The sequence below is a fragment of the Xiphophorus couchianus genome, chromosome 1 (genome assembly GCF_001444195.1).
Source record: "Xiphophorus couchianus chromosome 1, X_couchianus-1.0, whole genome shotgun sequence".
Taxonomy (NCBI): Eukaryota; Metazoa; Chordata; class Actinopteri; order Cyprinodontiformes; family Poeciliidae; genus Xiphophorus; species Xiphophorus couchianus.
Genome location: NC_040228.1, coordinates 22317076 through 22334384, shown reverse-complemented (window position 1 = coordinate 22334384; position 17309 = coordinate 22317076). Strand labels below are relative to the sequence as shown.

The following is a 17309-nucleotide window of genomic DNA, read 5'->3' as shown; positions in this document are numbered from 1 at the left end:
AAAACATTTTACATGAAGAATTCAACAAAAACAAAAATAAAAGAAAGAAGGCTAAAAACAAAACTACACGCACCCAGCAAAATATAATTATAAAAATCAAAAAGTAAAAAAATTGATTAGATTAAAAAAAAAAAAAAAAAAGATAATATTAGATTAGGTATTGATCATACCAAGAAACAAAAAATAAATTCTACAAACTACCCACAACAGAAAACAGCTAAACATGGACAAAAATAAGAAAGTAGATGTGATGTATGTAGAATATAACATGTTAAAGTACATTAAAAATCAAAATCCTTTCAATGCAACTTGATATTTTGGCAGCCTTTTGCTTACAGTTGAACTGTTATTGCTCATTACTTCAAATTCAATTTAAAAATCAATAAAGCATCAACCAGTGTCATTTCTGGACACTCACACAGAGCTTTCTATTCGGATTTTTTGTGGTAGCGCACACAGTATAATTTTTGACGCTATTTTGTTTGTTTAAACACTCTGTTCTGATATTTAAGCTGGGTGCTGAATACAGTGATCTCATCGTTTCATTCATCAAATCTCTCCAACAGTTATTTGTTTCTCTTGTTTTGTGAAAGTTTGTCTGCAATACCACATTGTGTCCAGAGGGGGGTAGCAAGCCGCGGTTTATTTTGCTTTTGTGTCATTTAGAAAACCTGCGTACTTTTTTTCCCTTTAGAGTTGCCGTAGCTTAACACGGCGGGATCAACTGAATGGATAACAACTTAGCATGTGCCACCAAACTGTCTTTAAGATCCACTAACTAATATTTAACCAGACGGTTGGGAGAGCTGACAGCACAAAGTAACTTTACAGCTCATAACCTATTATTTCTAAAACGAACATTGTTAAATTAAGTGTTAATTTAGGAACTTATTTAGCTAGCTAGCTGAGCGTGTCAGCTGTAAAATACTAAGTCTGTCTCTCTCTGTGTTTGGTGGTCCACGGTGTTACTCCGGGGCCTAGAAGCAAGATTTGACCGCGGTGAAGATGTGCTCTCTGGCTCTGTTTCCCCCTCCACTGCCCCCCGGACAAACCACGATATGCGAATCCAACAACGAGCTTCTTTCTGGAGCCAACAACTCCGAGGCGAGACAGGTCCGATTGGTTTTGGTTGTCATTGCAGTTGTATCCACCAACAACAACGATGGTGGATAGCCATTCATCCACCATCCATGGCCATTCAGATAGATCACGGTGCATGTTTTCGTGCAGGACTCCAGTCCGCTGAGTCTCCATTTCCCCAGAGAGTCCCTGAAGCTTCACAGCCGCACAGAAAGCAGCAGCAAAGCAGCTTTTCTGGACCACTCGGAAACTCTGTGGATGAGGAGCGCTGCTGCTTGGTAGGAAACTAAAGACATGTTGTTATTTTATCCGCCATGTATGTGATATAACAGCTCGATGTGTGCAATCTCTGGATTATTTAGATCCTTAGCCTGACTGATAGTCTCTAAACACTCCCAAAATGTCCAAATTTTCCTTGAGAAAAAGAAGTCAGAAGAATAAAACTGAGAGGATTTTCTGTGATAGTTAAGCTTTCCATGTTTTTACTGAAGTCTCTGCTCTCTTTAGGTATGTATGAGAACAGGCTACATTCCCCTGAAGAAAAAAAAATGTTTTGATTTAAAGTAAAGTCTTTACATTTTTTATTCTTCAACCTCATTTTTAAACATCTCACTCAAACTAAAAAAGACAAACGTTGCATTTTCTTTTTGCTGCCTCAGCAACTGTCTCAAATGAACAGGATTACTTGCTTCTATCCATCTATCTGAATGTAAAGCTTGTATAAATTTAGTTCACAACACACAGTTGTATTTCAAGCCTTTTTTTCTTATTGCAATTTTGCTACTTATGACTTGCAGATGCTTAAAACCAAAACTTAGTGACTATTACAGACCAATAAAAAATATATATTTTTAAGGCTTGTGAAAGTATGTTAATTTCAATGCCCTCAATACTTGGTTGGTTTTCCTTTTTAATGAATTACTGCATGGATGTGGTTCTGCTGAGGTGTAATAGACGTCTAAGTTGCTTTGATAGCTGCATTCAGGTCATCTGCATTGTTGAATCTGATGTCTCTCAACAAGCATCAATTCTCTATGTAGTTTTATATCCGGAGAGTTAACTGGTTAATCAAACACAACAACACCAGTCACTGAATCAACTTTTGGACTTTTCTTCAGTGTGAGCTGGTGTTAAGTCCTGCTGGAAAATGAAATCAGCATCTTCATAAAGTTTGTCAGTAGAAGAAAGCATGAACTGTTCTAAAATTTACCCAAGATGTGAACTGTCCTTGGTTTGACTCCCAGATTGGAAAACTTGCATCATTTCTTTACTTTATCTTCTTTTTCAAATAAGAAGGCATGAAAACTAGGCTTAATTTACCTGATAAGAGATTAAAGCTTAGTTATACTAAAGGTATTATCACATGTTTTTTTTTAAAACCTTTTTTGAGGTAAAATCATCTCGGCATGTTTTAATAGTATGAAGTTCTACTTTAAGCACAAGTACTTTATTCATTGACTCCTCATCTCCTTCAGGATTCTGTAAATCCAAGTTTTTATGAAATATCTTTGCGGTCTAAAAATATTTGTTATGCACAAAATTCACAGTTAAATGTGTTTTTAGCATTTTCTGGCATTTCACATTAAGTTTTTCTTCTTAAAAATATTGAGAACTTGCAGATCTTTTACCCTCTTTCAAAGCTGACATTACCATTTGAGCTCATGCTGTCAGTAAAAGCTCCAAAAGAGCCATCAATGACTGAAAAGGGCTCAAACTTCCATTAAATCTCGACAGCTCAATGAAAGGATACAGCTGCGTCTCATAGTCATGCAAATCAGCTTGACGTGCTAGGCAACTTTTAGCACATTTCCTACCTCTGATGCAGCAGCTGATGTCAGTGTTTTACAACCTTTATTGGACACTCAAAGATCGCTAATTAGTTCTGTGTGTTCTAGGCGGGACGGTGGGTTCACTGGGCTGCTCAATGAAATTACAACCTCACATGCAGAAGGTAAGGAAAGCGCCAACATCTCATGTGTTTCATTAAGTCCTGTTGCAAGGCGCCAACTCTCCTCTTTAACAGTGCCAAAGTGGCTGTCGGTGACGTCTGGATGTATCCTGGCATTGCTCCGATGGGTCTCCTCCTTTCACGGCTCCCTGTATCCTCACGTCACAGTAAGCTGCCTCTGTTGGCTCATTTGAAATACAAAGCATGTGGAATGATGCTGAAGTTTTTTAATTTTATTTTAGCTGAGCAGTGAGGACATGATCGCTGAGTTTTCTCAGGTGCTAAATTGGTAAGAGGGGTTTTTATGTTCTGTTCTTTTATATTTTTAAAGGATAACAATATGAAACTGTAATCTTTCTGCTTTGTTGCATTTATTGAAGTCGTTCCGTTTCTGTGTTGCCAGGTCTGATTGTGTGGTGCGAGCCTTCGCCTGGCATCCACACACTGATAAGTTTGCTGTCGCTTTGTTGGACGACTCCATCAAGATCTACAACCCCAAAAGGTACCAGAACTACGGACTCAGCGGTGCCAAAACGGCACCAAAAGATCCAGCCAGTCAGATTTCTAAGCAGCACAGTTTTAGTTTTAAAACCTTTAAAACTGATTTCGGCTCTTATTACCAAAACAGCATATATATACTATATATGATTTTCATGCAGGCATTTTATATTAAAGGGCAACTTTTCAGGTTTTCACTGCTTTCAATAAACAAATTGAAACAGTTTGTCATTGGTGGGAGATATATTATAAAACTGACATTCAAGACAAAAGTAAAAATCAGATGTTTGCTTCGTGGCAGTTCCTTACCAGAACAAAACGCTCATCACTTAAAAACAATTTAATAACAAGTAATATTATTGTTTATAAAACATAAGCTCTTTTGATGTGTTGCTTATCTGATTAGGCACAAGAACTTTACAATTGGTAAATTTAGCAGAAGTAACAATCAGGTGTTTACTTCGTGGCAGTTTGTTGCCAGGAAACGCGCTCATCTCTTAACAGCAGATTAACAAGAAATATTGTTATTGTTCAAAAAACATAAGATTTCTTCTGCGCTTTTGAAATACTACTTATACTTCTTTTAACAAGAATTGTGCAGTTGGTGAATTTTGCAGAAAAGTGAAGATGTGTTCTTTAGTATATCTCAAAAATGATAGACACTCCTAACACCCCTAGCAGTCATTTCACTAGCCTGTACTGTGATGCTCATTGGACATGAAAACTCTGTGGAAAATGGAGAACTTTCACTTAATGTGCAAATATACATGTTAACATAAACATTAAGCACAACATTTAATGACTTGCATTGCAAATGTGTAGCTACACTCTATTAAATAGAATTCCTTTCACAGAAACTATTTATTTATTGCAATCTAAAATAAAATTTTCTTGTGCCACCTGATAAAATTAGGAATATCATTTAAATTCAGCTTTTTATGATGCCATATACGATTCTCCTTAACTTTTGCAGAGTATTTTTAACAGTACAAATAAAAATCAATGCAAGTATCTTTCACTACCAGCCTTCTCACATTTTTCACACCTTTTCTACAGTAGCACTGCAAATAATATTTCTAGGCACAGCTAAGTGTTGGTGTTGAAAAATGAAAACAACAGATATCAGGACAATTTAAAAGAAACAGCGGAACAGAATACAGAGGTGTCATTTATATTCACCTCTGTATTCCTATGTGCCATTTATCCTAACACACACAGCAACATGTAGAAACATATATTTGTATTAGCTGTGAGGAGAATGGTGTTTCACACCACAAATAACCAAATGCAAGTACAAAAAAGACAAAAAAAAGCAACATGTTTTTTTTTAAATATAGATTTTAAATGTTTGAAGGAATTAACATGTTCAATAAAACGTACAGATGCTATAAATGGTGAAAAAAGAAGTTGATCAAATTTGTGATCAATCATGACACACAGGCCTCTAATAATCTTAAGTTTTTACTTGGTTCACAAATGTTGTTTTCCTCAGATGGAGTCATTACATTTTCAAATGCTCTTCCTGTGTATAGGGTTCAGCATTTGTCTAAATGACTGACTATGAAGTGACCTTTCCAGTTGGCATATGTTTATACTGAAGCTTATGCCTTTGGTTTCTGAGTAAATCTGAGACATTTTGGTCACATTTCTGTCATTAAAAAAATGAACAAATCTTCCTCAGTGCCATCACTCCCACACTGAAGCATCGTCTGCAGAGGAATGTTGCAGCCGTGCAGTGGAAGCCTCTGTGTGCGTCTGCGCTGGCGGTGGCGTGTCAGAACTGCTTGCTGGTGTGGAACGTCGACCCCTGCTCTCTGTCTACCAGGTACGTCACACCAAGAACATCTAGACCTGCAGTAGAATCCACACAGTTATTATTAATTCAACTGAAATATTTTATGCCAGATGTAAAGCTTTGATGTCGAGCGGTTTTGTAAATGCTTCTCCATGAAGCATTTGGCTTTTCCATGTGGGCAGCTGCAGCTTTAATCTGAACTCAAAGGTGTAAATTTCTGAGCAAGATTTTTTTTTGTTAGTCAGTAACCTCTCAGTGAGAAATTTGCTTCACTGTTGATCCTGGTTGTTCCAACAGGACTGTGATTCCAAATGCACATAAACGTTTGTTCTGGGCTGGGTTAAGGAGGGAAAGCTATGCTTCCAGAATGGCCTTTCCAATAAACCAGCTTCAGTGCTGTTGAGAAAATATGACATTTCTTAAAATCCTGGTCCGTTAAAAGATACTGACCAGTGTAAGTAGAGTCTGCCAGGAAGAGTGTTCAAATATTCAGCAAGAATTATATCAGAAGCTCAAAAGGTTTCTGACATTAAAAGACACAACCTTTAAATAAATCGAAACTTTTACTGTTTTATGTCAAGAGTATTGAAATTATTTCTATTTCCAAAAAAACAGCATAATAGAAGACTTGTTTTTTTGAGAATTTTTGTTAATTTCTTTAACTTCAAAGATTTGCACAGATTATAATGCAAATGATGACGTTCTGACAGGTTAGTTTAAAGAATTTGAGTTAGCCAGAGGGAATTTCATGGGTGTTTTTAAAGGAAACATCTCAGACATAATGTTTATTAGATGATATCGATACTTACTTTCCTAATTTAAGTTTTTGACACAACTGTTCCTCCCTCTTTGCAGGCCTTCTTCTAGCTGTGCTCAGGTTCTGTCCCACCCTGGTCACTCCCCGGTCACGTCCATTGCCTGGTCTCCGAGCGGATCTCTCCTCGTGTCTGCCTCCCCGCTGGACACCTCCATGACGGTCCGAGGCAGCTGCTTCTCCTTTAATCCTCGCTCTGACTGTGCTGCTTCCTGTTTCCACAGCTGTTCCTTTGATATGGATGCATGTTTCAGGTTTGGGATGTCGCTGCAGAGAGCTGCGTACCTCTGCAACGTGTCGGAGGAGGCGGCGTCACCTTCCTGTCCTGGTCCCCAGACGGCAGCCACATCCTGGCATCCACACCGTCTGCCTTGTTCAGGTTGGAAAAACAACAAATACAATAAACCTTCTCTGTTCTAGACTGGCTGAAACACATTTTAAATAAAGTGTAAATATTAATCTCTGTGGTCAAATATATTCTCCTCCATCTTATGAGAGTCAGCAGTCGGAAAGCAGCTTAGTCAGATAGTGGCACTTAAAAGTGCGCACACATAAAAAAGTGATACGACTATATTATATGGTACATATCTTACATAATGCAACTGAAAAACATATTGTATTTTGTTGTTGGGCCTTTTTACTTTATTTCAGAATTTACTTTTCTTAAACTTGACATGTCAGCATTTCTTCAAGCTCGTACTAAGTCATAGAAATTGTGTTAACAATCATTTTAAGCCTTAAAAATCTTGAATTCACTCAGAATATTCATATTAAATTTGAATATTTGTTAGTGTTTTACATTGACTTTTAATGCTGTTTTATTTAATTGTTTCAGTTGTGCTACATAGTCAAATATATTTTTAAAATTTATACAACTCTTCTTCCAAAGAAAACATCAAATTCTTGCTTAAATCTTCAAGAATATGTCATGATCTGCGAAAACCTAGCCTAAACCTTTTGGCTGCAGGTCCAAAAGTTATGTTTGGCACAAAAGCAGCAGTTCACATCACAAAATGACCACACACAGTTAATCATGCCACAGTGAAACATGGTGGTGGCAGCATCATGCTATGGTTTAGCCAAGATGGTTTGAATTATTAACAGTTTGATTTACCAGTTGTTTTTGTGGTAAACATCTGAAAAGGAAGGGGGATTTTATTTTATTCCATGCATGAAGATCAAATAAAGTGAAATTCAATAGAAAAGAAAAACATTTTGGAATGACCCAAGTCCAGAACTAAATTGGGACAGAAAATATGGTTTTGAGGTGGCGTTTGCATCTAAGATTTACTGTCAATTAGAAAATAAATGTTTTTCTCCAGGGTTTGGGAGACCAGGATGTGGACCTGTGAGCGCTGGCCGTGTATAAAGGGGCGCTGCCAGGTAAAAGCTCATTACTCTGTATGAAATGGTTCTTTCAGGGCAGAATGTCACGTGTTTAACTTTTCACTCTTTAGTCTGGCTGTTGGAGTCCAGATGGGAGTCGGCTTCTCTTCACAGTTCAAGGAGAAATGGTCATCTACGCTCTGACCTTCTCTGGATCGCCAGGTTAGCCCTCCATGTCTGCTCAACATAAACTAGACACTGTTAATCTACTTCATAAAGGTAGCTTAGCAACTTCTGCATAAGTGAAAGTTAATTTGTTGTGGTATGGGATAAACGGCAACCAACAGATGATGTGTTTGTGTTTTGCAGGTGTCCCTCCGGGTTTGGTCAAAGGGCCACAGATAGCCGTTGTTGTTGCTGACCTATCAGAGACGACCTTTAACAGCCCAGATGGAGACATCATGTAAGAGAGCTTAATGCAAGCCAGATTTTATACTTCGACATGTTTTTTTATTGTTGAACTAGTACAAAATAATCATTTCCTCGTAGATTTTTTACAGAATATTAATCAAATGAGATTAAAATGTCACTTTCTGATCTGCAAGAAAATTGTAATGTGTAGCGGAAAGATGGATGGAGCTAAATACAGGGTGGACTCAGAATTTGATCATAATATTTGGTGGTACTATTATAATGACGAAGAAAGTTATAATAAAAAAACTATTTATTGTGTTTGCGTCTTTTTTAGAGAAACATTCCCATTTAAAATAGGCTTCTTCAAGATGCTACTTTAAAGAAGTGAGATTTATATTACTACACACAGCAACTGCATTTAATTATAATTTTGAGTTTATTGTTATTCATTGATGCTCTCATTAAATAAGAAGTGGAGAAAATGGTAAAAATATAATTGGCGATAATACTGTCAGTTTTGTTTTTTATTTAAAATCATGCATTTAAATTTTTTTGAGACAATGATCAACCAAAATTCTTGTCATTATAATAAACTTTGGTAACACTTTATTTGAAAGGGTGTAAAAGTGTCAATTTTTAATGCAAAGTTGACTCTTTTAGTGGGCTCTTAATGCAAATTTTTTTTTTTTTTTTTTTTTTTCGATTCTCAATCTTTATTAAATCCTTCAACAATAAAACATACAGTGAAACCAATGTTAACAATATCACTACTGTGAAGTATACAACCTTAAGTAGTTATACAGAGAAGGATTTGAGTTTTTAACATTTTCCCCCCTGAACCCCTCCCGATCCTCCCGTACTCCCCCCACCCCAGCCAGCAGAAGGAGCTAAAGGAAAAAAAAAAAAAAAAAAAAAAAAAAAAAAAAAAAAAAAAGTACAAACACACTATCTTTTATTCTGGACCAATAGTGTTTGAGCCTTTCCTCTATGGTTTTAAGAACGGTTCCCACATACTCTGATACGCCTCAATCTGACCGTTTATCTTGTAGATGAGTCGTTCGTAAGAAGCAGTTTCTAAAAGAGCTGCATACCATTCTGTATAAGTAGGGATACTTTGACCTTTCCAGTGTCTTAATATAACTCGTTTAGCCGTTGTGAGGGCTATTTTTAACCACTGTATTTTTTTTGTTCCTATTTTGACTTTATAATCAAAGAAGTTAAGAAGTGCCAGTGTAGGTGTCAACAATAGGTTGGAGTTGAGGGTGCTGTTAATTTTCCCCATGACCTCCTGCCAATAGGAAATTAGTTTCGGACACATGAGGAACATATGAAGCATGTCTCCTGAGCTTTGTTTGCATCGCCAGCAAGTATCAGAGTAACTTATTTTAGCTCTGAATAATTTAACTGGTGTCCAATATAATCGATTCGTAATTTTGAACTGTATCAGTTTGGAGCGTGCATCTCTCATGGGCTTTAACATTTGTTTGACTATTGCAGCCCACTGTTCCTCTGTGAACTGTATGTTTAACTCTGATTCCCACACCTTCTTAAGTCCTGTATTAATATTGCAAGTGTTCTCAATCAGATAGTTATAAATATGACTTACCCGTCTTGGGGAGTCTTTTACTTTGTTAAATATGGTGTATATTGGTGATTCCATGGGTATGCTTCCCTCAGGATTCTTTAATTTTGTAAGGCAGTCTCTAATTTGTAGGAACTTCCAGAAATCCTTGTGGTTTAGATTGTATAGTTCTTGAAATTGTTGAAATGACAGTAAGGTACCATTTTTGAAGAAGCAGTTTATACGGTCAATCCCTTTTATAAGCCAGCTCCTCCAAAAGATCATTTTCCCCCCTATTTTTATTTTTGGGTTATTCCACACTGAGGCTGTTCCCTGAGCGAAAGGACAGCTGTTTGCTTTTTTATGTAACTGCTGCCAAACCTTTTTAGTGTGAGTGATAATTGGATTGGATTTAACTCCATCATTTGAATGTTGGGATAGATAATCAAAAACTTTAAATGGAGCATTTATTTCACCTTCCAAGCTCACCCAGATCGGACTATTGTGGTTGTGTAACATAATGGATGTTATTTGTGCGCTTGTAAAAGCTTCCTGATAAAGTTGCATATTGGGAAGTCGTAATCCTCCGTATTCTACTTTAGTTTGGAGTTTTAGGACAGACATTTTAGGCTTTTTCCCCTCCCAGATAAAGTTGTTTATCATTTTGTCCAGGGTCTTAAATATAGAGTGTGGAATTTTGAGAGGTAATAAACTGAATAGGTAATTTAATTTTGGTGTAATAATCATTTTAATGGCTTGGACTCTACCCCATAGTGATATTTGTAGCTTGTCCCATCCCTTTAAAAGTAAACTTATCTTATTTATCACAGGTTCAAAGTTGTCCAGAATAATGTCTTCCAGGCCCGGGTTCAGCAGTATTCCTAAGTATTTAAGGTTTTTTGGTACCCACTGAAATTTCCATTTTTGTATATGGCTTTTGTAACAAAGTTTTGACAAGGGCATTACTTCGCATTTAGACCAGTTAATCTTGTATCCAGACAAATCAGAAAAATTGTTAATTAAATCCAGTAAAGGAGGTAATGATTCCTCAGGATTCGACAGCAGAAGCAGCACATCATCTGCAAATATTAACATTTTGTTGTCTATTTCACCCATTGTTATACCTTTTATTATTTTGTTTTGTCTGATGGCTTGGGCTAAGGGTTCGAGTGCAATAATAAAGAGTAGGGGCGACAATGGATCTCCCTGTTTAGTCCCGCGTTCAATTAAGAATTGATCTGATCTTGATCCATTTGTCGTTACAGTTGCTTTTGAGTCTGTGTATATCATTTTTATTATTTCTAGAAAAGAGTGTTGAAACCCAAATTTTCCAAGTGTATAGTAAAGATAGTTCCAGCTGACCCTGTCAAACGCTTTTTCCGCGTCAAGTGACAGGGCCGCTACAGGAAAATTTAAATGTTGGGCCTTCCAAATCAGATGTAGTAAACGTCTTAGACTATCAGAGGAGGTTCTGCCCTTGACGAAGCCTGTTTGGTCCGGATGTATAATTGATGTTATGACTTTATTAATCCGCAATGATAATATTTTTGTGAATAATTTTGCATCACAGCACAATAAGCTTATTGGCCTGTAGCTTGAACATTCCAGAGGGTCTTTTCCTTTCTTCGGAATGACAGTAATTAATGATTCCTTCATGGATGTGGGGAGTCGATGCGAATTGATAGCTGAATTAAAGGTTTTTAATATTTCTGTGCCCAGTTCAGATGTAAATGTTTTATAAAACTCGTTAGGAAAACCGTCCAGGCCTGGGGTTTTCCCATTGGGTGAGGTTTTATTGCATTTAACGAGTTCTTCCATAGTAATAGGCCTTTCTAGTTGTGTGGCACTCTCTTTGGACAATTTCTGAAGACTTAACCTTCCAAAAAACTCTTCTGCTGTATTTGAATCAAATTGTCCTTCTTGAGAATAAAGGTGCTTATAGAAATCTTTGAATACTTTGTTGATTTCTTTCTGACTAGTAACTACATTCCCAGCCCCATTCTTTATCGCACTAATTTGACGCGCTGCTTGTTTGGCCTTTAATTGGCTGGTTAATAATTTATCCGCTTTATCGCCTGATTCATACCATCTCTGTTTGATCCTGAAAAGAGAGTACTCTACTTTTTTAGAAAATATTGTATTTAGCTCATATTTAGCTCTGACTAATTTATCAAAGATTGAAGGGTTAAGATTTTCCGAATATTCCCTCTCCAATTTCTTTATCTCATTTTCATATCGGTTTATATTTTGGGAGTCTTGTTTTTTGATCCGGGAGGAGTGTTGTATCAGTATTCCCCTAATATATGCTTTGAACCCATCCCAAATTGAGTTTTGGTCTGCAGTATTGTTGTTGTTTATAAAGTATTCAGTAATTAGTTCTCTGAGTTTTTTGCATAGGTCAGCATCATTTAGTAAACTGGTGTTCAACCTCCATCCCCTAGCCCTTTCATAATGAGAACCCAATTGTAGGACTAGGTCTATGGGGGCATGATCGGTTATTGCTATTGAACCAATATTACAATTCCCAACATTTTCAATGAGAGAGTGTGAGATCAGGAAATAGTCTATCCGGCTATAAACAGAGTGCCTACTTGAGAAGAAGGTATAGTCTCGCGCTGAAGGATTTAGGAGCCTCCATACATCTGATAGACCAGCATGTTTGCACAGAGTTTTAATCGCTTCCTGGGTTTTGCTGGTTCTATGAATTGATTTCCCGGATTTATCCAAAACAGGGTCTAAGACTTGATTGAAATCTCCTGCTACGATAGTAGGGAAGTCCCCAAAATCCGTAAAAATTGTCTTTAGCTGTAAGAAAAAATCTGGATCCTCTGTATTAGGGGCATATATATTGGCTATAATAATGTTTTGTCCTGAAATATTGACTAGAAGAACTATTACTCGACCCTCTTTGTCTTTATATTCTTTCTCCACCTGAATTGAGAGATGTTTAGAAAATAGAATAGACACTCCTCGTTTTTTCTGTTTGAAAGTATTATGGTAAGCTTGTCCCACCCACCTATCTTTAATTCTGTTAACACCTTTCTCTAACAAGTGTGTTTCTTGTAGCATCATCACATCTACTTTTTTCTGCTTTAGATATTTAAGTACTTTGCATCGTTTGGTGTAAGAGCCCAAACCATTAACGTTCCATGAGGATATTTTAACTATGGTCCCCATATTTTATGTTCGTTTATCAATAATAGTAACAAGACCATCATTGTGTCTTGTGCTGTGTCAGTTGTGTTTATACATATAACAAAAGAAAACACAGAAAAAGGCTGGCTGAGATGGAGGACCCCAAAAACAAAAACAAAAATTAGACGCAAACAAAAGCGTCTTTTGTAAAATAACCACGCCTTATTCCTTATGACGAGCATGGAGGCCTTCAGAGTGAGCTGCCTCGGCCAATAACATAGAATAATAATAGGCATCAAGAACTTCCGCCAGAACTTTGTTAGTGCAAATGAATTAGATAAGAAGAAAAAAAAAGGGGAAAATTACCAAATAAGCTGGGCTATTTAAACTGTATGTTAAACCAATATGAGGGACATGAACACCTAGCAATTTAGATTGCCACACACTCATATTTATCGATCCAAAACACCAAATATGCGACTTAAATTGCTTACATAGCAATCGATTTTCCCCATCAGCAAAAATTCACCGAAATAACATAAATCTGACCAGATTAACGAAGTCCAGTTTCAACGTGTATAATATGATAAACATCTTAGTCTTAATAAGTTGGAGGTTATGATTAGTGATCTCAGAAAGGAGGTATTACCACTGATCATCGCAGCCTGTTCGTTCATTCACCTTCCTCTGGGGGTTGGTATTTGTCTATCATCTTCTTTGCTGCGGTGGCGTCTTCAAAGCGGAGGCGTTCCTTACCGAGGGAGACCCAAAACACTGCTGGGTACTGCGTGGTGTATTTCAGTCCCTTGGCTCTGCACATACGTCTGACCTCAAAGAATTTGTTTCTTTTTTCTTGTACTTCCCTCGTGAAGTCTGGAAAAAACTCTATCTTGTTTCCCCTCCAGTGAAAAGTTCCAACCTCTCGAGCTCTGAGTCGTATTTTCTCCTTGTCTGTGAAGCGAAGGAATCTCACCAGGATGTGTCGGGGTCCGGCTGGCGTGTTTCGTCTGTTTTCTTTTAGAGTAGCAGGTACCCTGTGAGCCCTTTCAATGACGATTTGATCCGTTCCCTGATCCTGTGGGAGTAGGGCTCGTAGTATGTCCATGACACACTCCGGTACGTTATCCCCCTTCTCCGAGAGCTCCGGGACACCCTTGATCCTTAGATTGTTTCTCTTGCTGTAGTTTTCTTGATATTGGATCCGATCTTCCAGCTGTGCAACTTTGGACTTGAGCTCAGCCGTGCTCGCAGTGAGCACCGCATTCTCATCCTCAAGTTGCGACACTCTGTTTTCCGCTTCCCCCATCCTGCCGCTGAGGCCGGCCAAGTCTGATTTCAACGAGTCCAGACAGTCTCTAATTGTGATCACGTCTGCTCCGACCTGCTGTATTTTGTCTTGGAGGTCCCGGTTCATGACGCGAATCTCGTTTAAAATCATTGAATCTGTCCCTGCATCAGCGAGCGTCTCCATGCTAGTGTTAGCATTAGCCTCGTTAGCTCGTGGGTTCGACCGGATCATTTGGTCAATTTTAGGGCCCGGTGTGCTCTTTATCCTTGAATTTTTCCCTCTGTTCATCTGTATTGCTTACCCTGTACCTCGCTCACACGGGTTAAGTCTTCTGACGGAAAGTAGCAACGTAAAACTGGCCGATATCAGCTCTGGCTCCTCAGCATGCGTTCTCTCCTCGCCGCATCGTCACCGGAAGTCCTTAATGCAAATTTTAATAAAATTTTGAATTCAAAGTGTCATTCTTGGCCGAATAATACAAAGTTTACATTTTTATTGGAGTTTTAATTGCAACTTTTAGTGCAACTATGTGTTAAAATTGTTATTATTTACCAAATGACACTTAATGACAACAATTGTAAACATTCATAAAGACTCCTTCATGTTCATAACAGGTGTCATGCTTATGATGGTGTCATGTCAGTCTTATACACACCCCTTCAAATAAAAGTGTTAAATCTTCACAATAAATGCCCATGCCTAATCCTAAAAGACTTCAAAATACTTGAAAATGAAGGAGGTTTATCCAACCACGACAAATCCATAGTAATAACATTAAACATAAACCCAGAAGTTCAGTATTGTGGCATAAGACATGGAACAAAAACTCTTGAACCAAAAAACTCTCCAGATGAACTCAAAAAGATTTCCAGGTGTAATTGTTGGAAAAGATGTTTCAATGTATTTTGACTTGACTGAATTAAAATGCTTTTCTGATTTTTATTTGTAAAAAAGAATAAATATACCATTTTCTTTTACTTCGTGTTGTTATTTGACACAATATGAATAAAATTAAAGCGACATGAAGACTTTTATAGACCTAAAGTCATATATCATGTGATTGATCCTCCATCTTTGTTTTTTCCAGTGTTGGTGGAGAGATTCAGTCTCTGTCGTGGGATCCCAGGGGAGAGCGGCTCGCAGTTCTTCTTAAAGGTTTGATGTTTCTTCAGTTTTCCCTCACGAAGCTCACGATTGGTTACATTCAGTGACTCATCTCAGCCTCATCCGTTTTGTCAGGCGATCCTGAAGCAGCGAACCGGCCTGCAATCATCGCTGTCTTCAAAACAAGAGCCAACCCTGTCTTTGAGCTTCTGCCTTGGTATGTTTATTGAGATATTAATGTTTTATTTTTTTCCTAAGTGATGATTTTTCTTGTACTAATAAGACTCTTTATTCTTACTAAGTGGGTTCGTTCAGGGAGAACTGGGCGCAGAACCGAGGCTGCTGCAGTTTCACCCAAATTTCCAGCATGGGGCTCTGCTGACTGTGGTCAGTGATACAATACAAATTAATACTATTATTGAGTTTTTTGTTGTTAAAGTGCCAGTAGTTATTTTATATGTTGAGTACAGATAACCAAAAATAAAGAATAGAAAAATGTTTTGATTTTACAAACCTTATTCTGTATTCTGTCTATAAAGCCATTAAGCTGTTCATTCATCCATCTGCTTTCTATCCATTGATTCATTTGTATATCATCTATCATTCATTCATCAGTTTTATCCATATTCACTGGTTTATCCATCTATCCATCCATTTATTCATTTGTCTGTTTTGATATCTATTGATTCATTTATCTGTTCCAATATCAAGCCATCAATTTTTTTAAAATATCTGTCTGTCCATCTGTTTCCGTTCATTTGTTTCATTTATTCATCCATCCATTCTTCAGTCTGTTTTTCAGTCCATTTCATCTTCTATTAATCGTTTTGACGTCATTTCATTTATCCATCTTGTCTTTCTTAGTTTTTTTTTTTTCTCTCTTGTTTTGGTTTCATATTTAAAGTCAGACTTTTGTAGAAATATCTGCCTGATCCTTGGTATTCATACGTTAGGAATGGAAAGCTATGGATTTATGACCAGGAAAAGGCCTGGTCCATTTACAGATCGGTTCTTCTCTTGGATAGTTTGAGCTTAATGAATCCTGACCTTGTCGTAGAATAACCGCAAGCTAATTTTTCAAAAACAAGAAGCTACAAACTGGATCGGTTTGAGTTAAACGATTTATTACCAGATGAAAAATATTTATCCGCACACCTCTCTCCCGCTTGCTCAATTTAATAAGTATGCTGGATCCTCCATATGCTCCAAAATAATGTTTCTGTTTCTTTCTTTTTTTTCAGTGTTGGTCGAGTGGAAAAATTACACACATCCCTTTCTACTTCCTGAGCTCCGACGTCTCCCAGGTTGGCCTCAGCGGGAGTCCGCCGCTGCCTCACCTACAGGAAAGACCTGCAGACTTTTCTAATCAGTCGCTCTTCACGGAGCTCATCTCCTGACACAACATCTACCAAAACCTCTCTTCGTCTTTACAGGTTGTTAATAAAATTGTGTAAAAACATCTTCGGCTTACTTTTGTGTCAAACATTTAAAGCAAATAAAGACATTTTGAAGTATTTGTTCAATTTAATTGAGTGCATTAGACTATAGAAAATAAAATCTGCTGTTTGTAACTATGACTTTCTTTATGAACACACTTAAAAATGCTCAAATAAAATGTATTTATTGAAAGACATGATGCACAAAAACTTGTCAAATAAATTTATTGCATTTCAGGGACAAGTTGTTGGACCAGAAAAGATGAACATTCAGCCACACTTCTGCACTCAAGCAATAATAATGAATGATATTCTGAATATAAAAAAATCAGTTCTATTAAAAACTAACCCAATGAAAAATTAAATGTCATAACTCAGATCATCCAAGTATATTCAAAACGTAATTGAGAAGGATGGCTGGTAGCAGTCAATCTTGCTACAGATCTGAAGATGCCTCTGACTGAAGCCAGTCTTGTATGACGCTATTAGTCATTAGCAGGCCCTGCTAATCCACCTCATTTGCTTTTGCTCCTCACCTTAAATCTCTGTTTGGCTTTTTGGTTTGACTTTATCTCTGCTCATTATGGTTGAGGGAAGAGATTATTCAAACTTTCTCTTCTTTCTGCTCTTTGATTCTGCTCTGCAACCAAAAATCCTCCCTTTCATCTCTTGGATTTGGGGTCACAGTTCAAGAATTTTTTGAGACGGTAATCAGCTGCCCCCAGATGTAAAAACACTACCTTGTTGCCATGGCTGCGGATCATAAAAACTATCCAAAAGTAGGAGCAAAAAAACTTTCCTGCTTTTGCAAGACCAGAGGGAGTAAATGTCCAAATATGCAATGCCTCAATCAAAAAAATGACTTCAATGTTTTTTTTTTTTTACTTTTTAAATCTGGAGTGAATGTTTG

The 17309-nt window shown here is 37.3% G+C and overlaps 1 protein-coding gene across 1 annotated transcript; it reads left to right on the top strand.

The window, feature by feature from the left end:
• The first annotated feature begins 672 nt into the window (after positions 1-672).
• Positions 673-16423, top strand: aaas (achalasia, adrenocortical insufficiency, alacrimia). The gene is made up of 17 exons (XM_028021108.1): positions 673-819; positions 982-1113; positions 1231-1358; positions 2976-3031; positions 3104-3195; positions 3271-3317; positions 3432-3530; positions 5208-5351; positions 6177-6297; positions 6390-6514; positions 7458-7518; positions 7593-7683; positions 7831-7924; positions 14947-15014; positions 15099-15180; positions 15266-15350; positions 16205-16423. The coding sequence occupies exons 2-17, from the start codon at positions 1006-1008 to the stop codon at positions 16358-16360; spliced, it is 1557 nt and encodes a 518-aa protein (XP_027876909.1). The 5' UTR covers positions 673-819; positions 982-1005; the 3' UTR covers positions 16361-16423.
• Positions 16424-17309: the final 886 nt, after the last annotated feature.

What these genes read in the sequence shown, in the direction of transcription:
- aaas (XM_028021108.1), top strand. Translation starts at nt 1,006, where the DNA reads ATGTGCTCTCTGGCTCTGTTTCCCCCTCCACTGCCCCCCGGACAAACC. An exon ending in TACAACCTCACATGCAGAAG is followed by an intron (nt 3,032 to 3,103) that starts GTAAGGAAAGCG and finishes CCTCTTTAACAG; the next exon opens with TGCCAAAGTGGCTGTCGGTG. An exon ending in GACCTTCTCTGGATCGCCAG is followed by an intron (nt 7,684 to 7,830) that starts GTTAGCCCTCCA and finishes TGTGTTTTGCAG; the next exon opens with GTGTCCCTCCGGGTTTGGTC.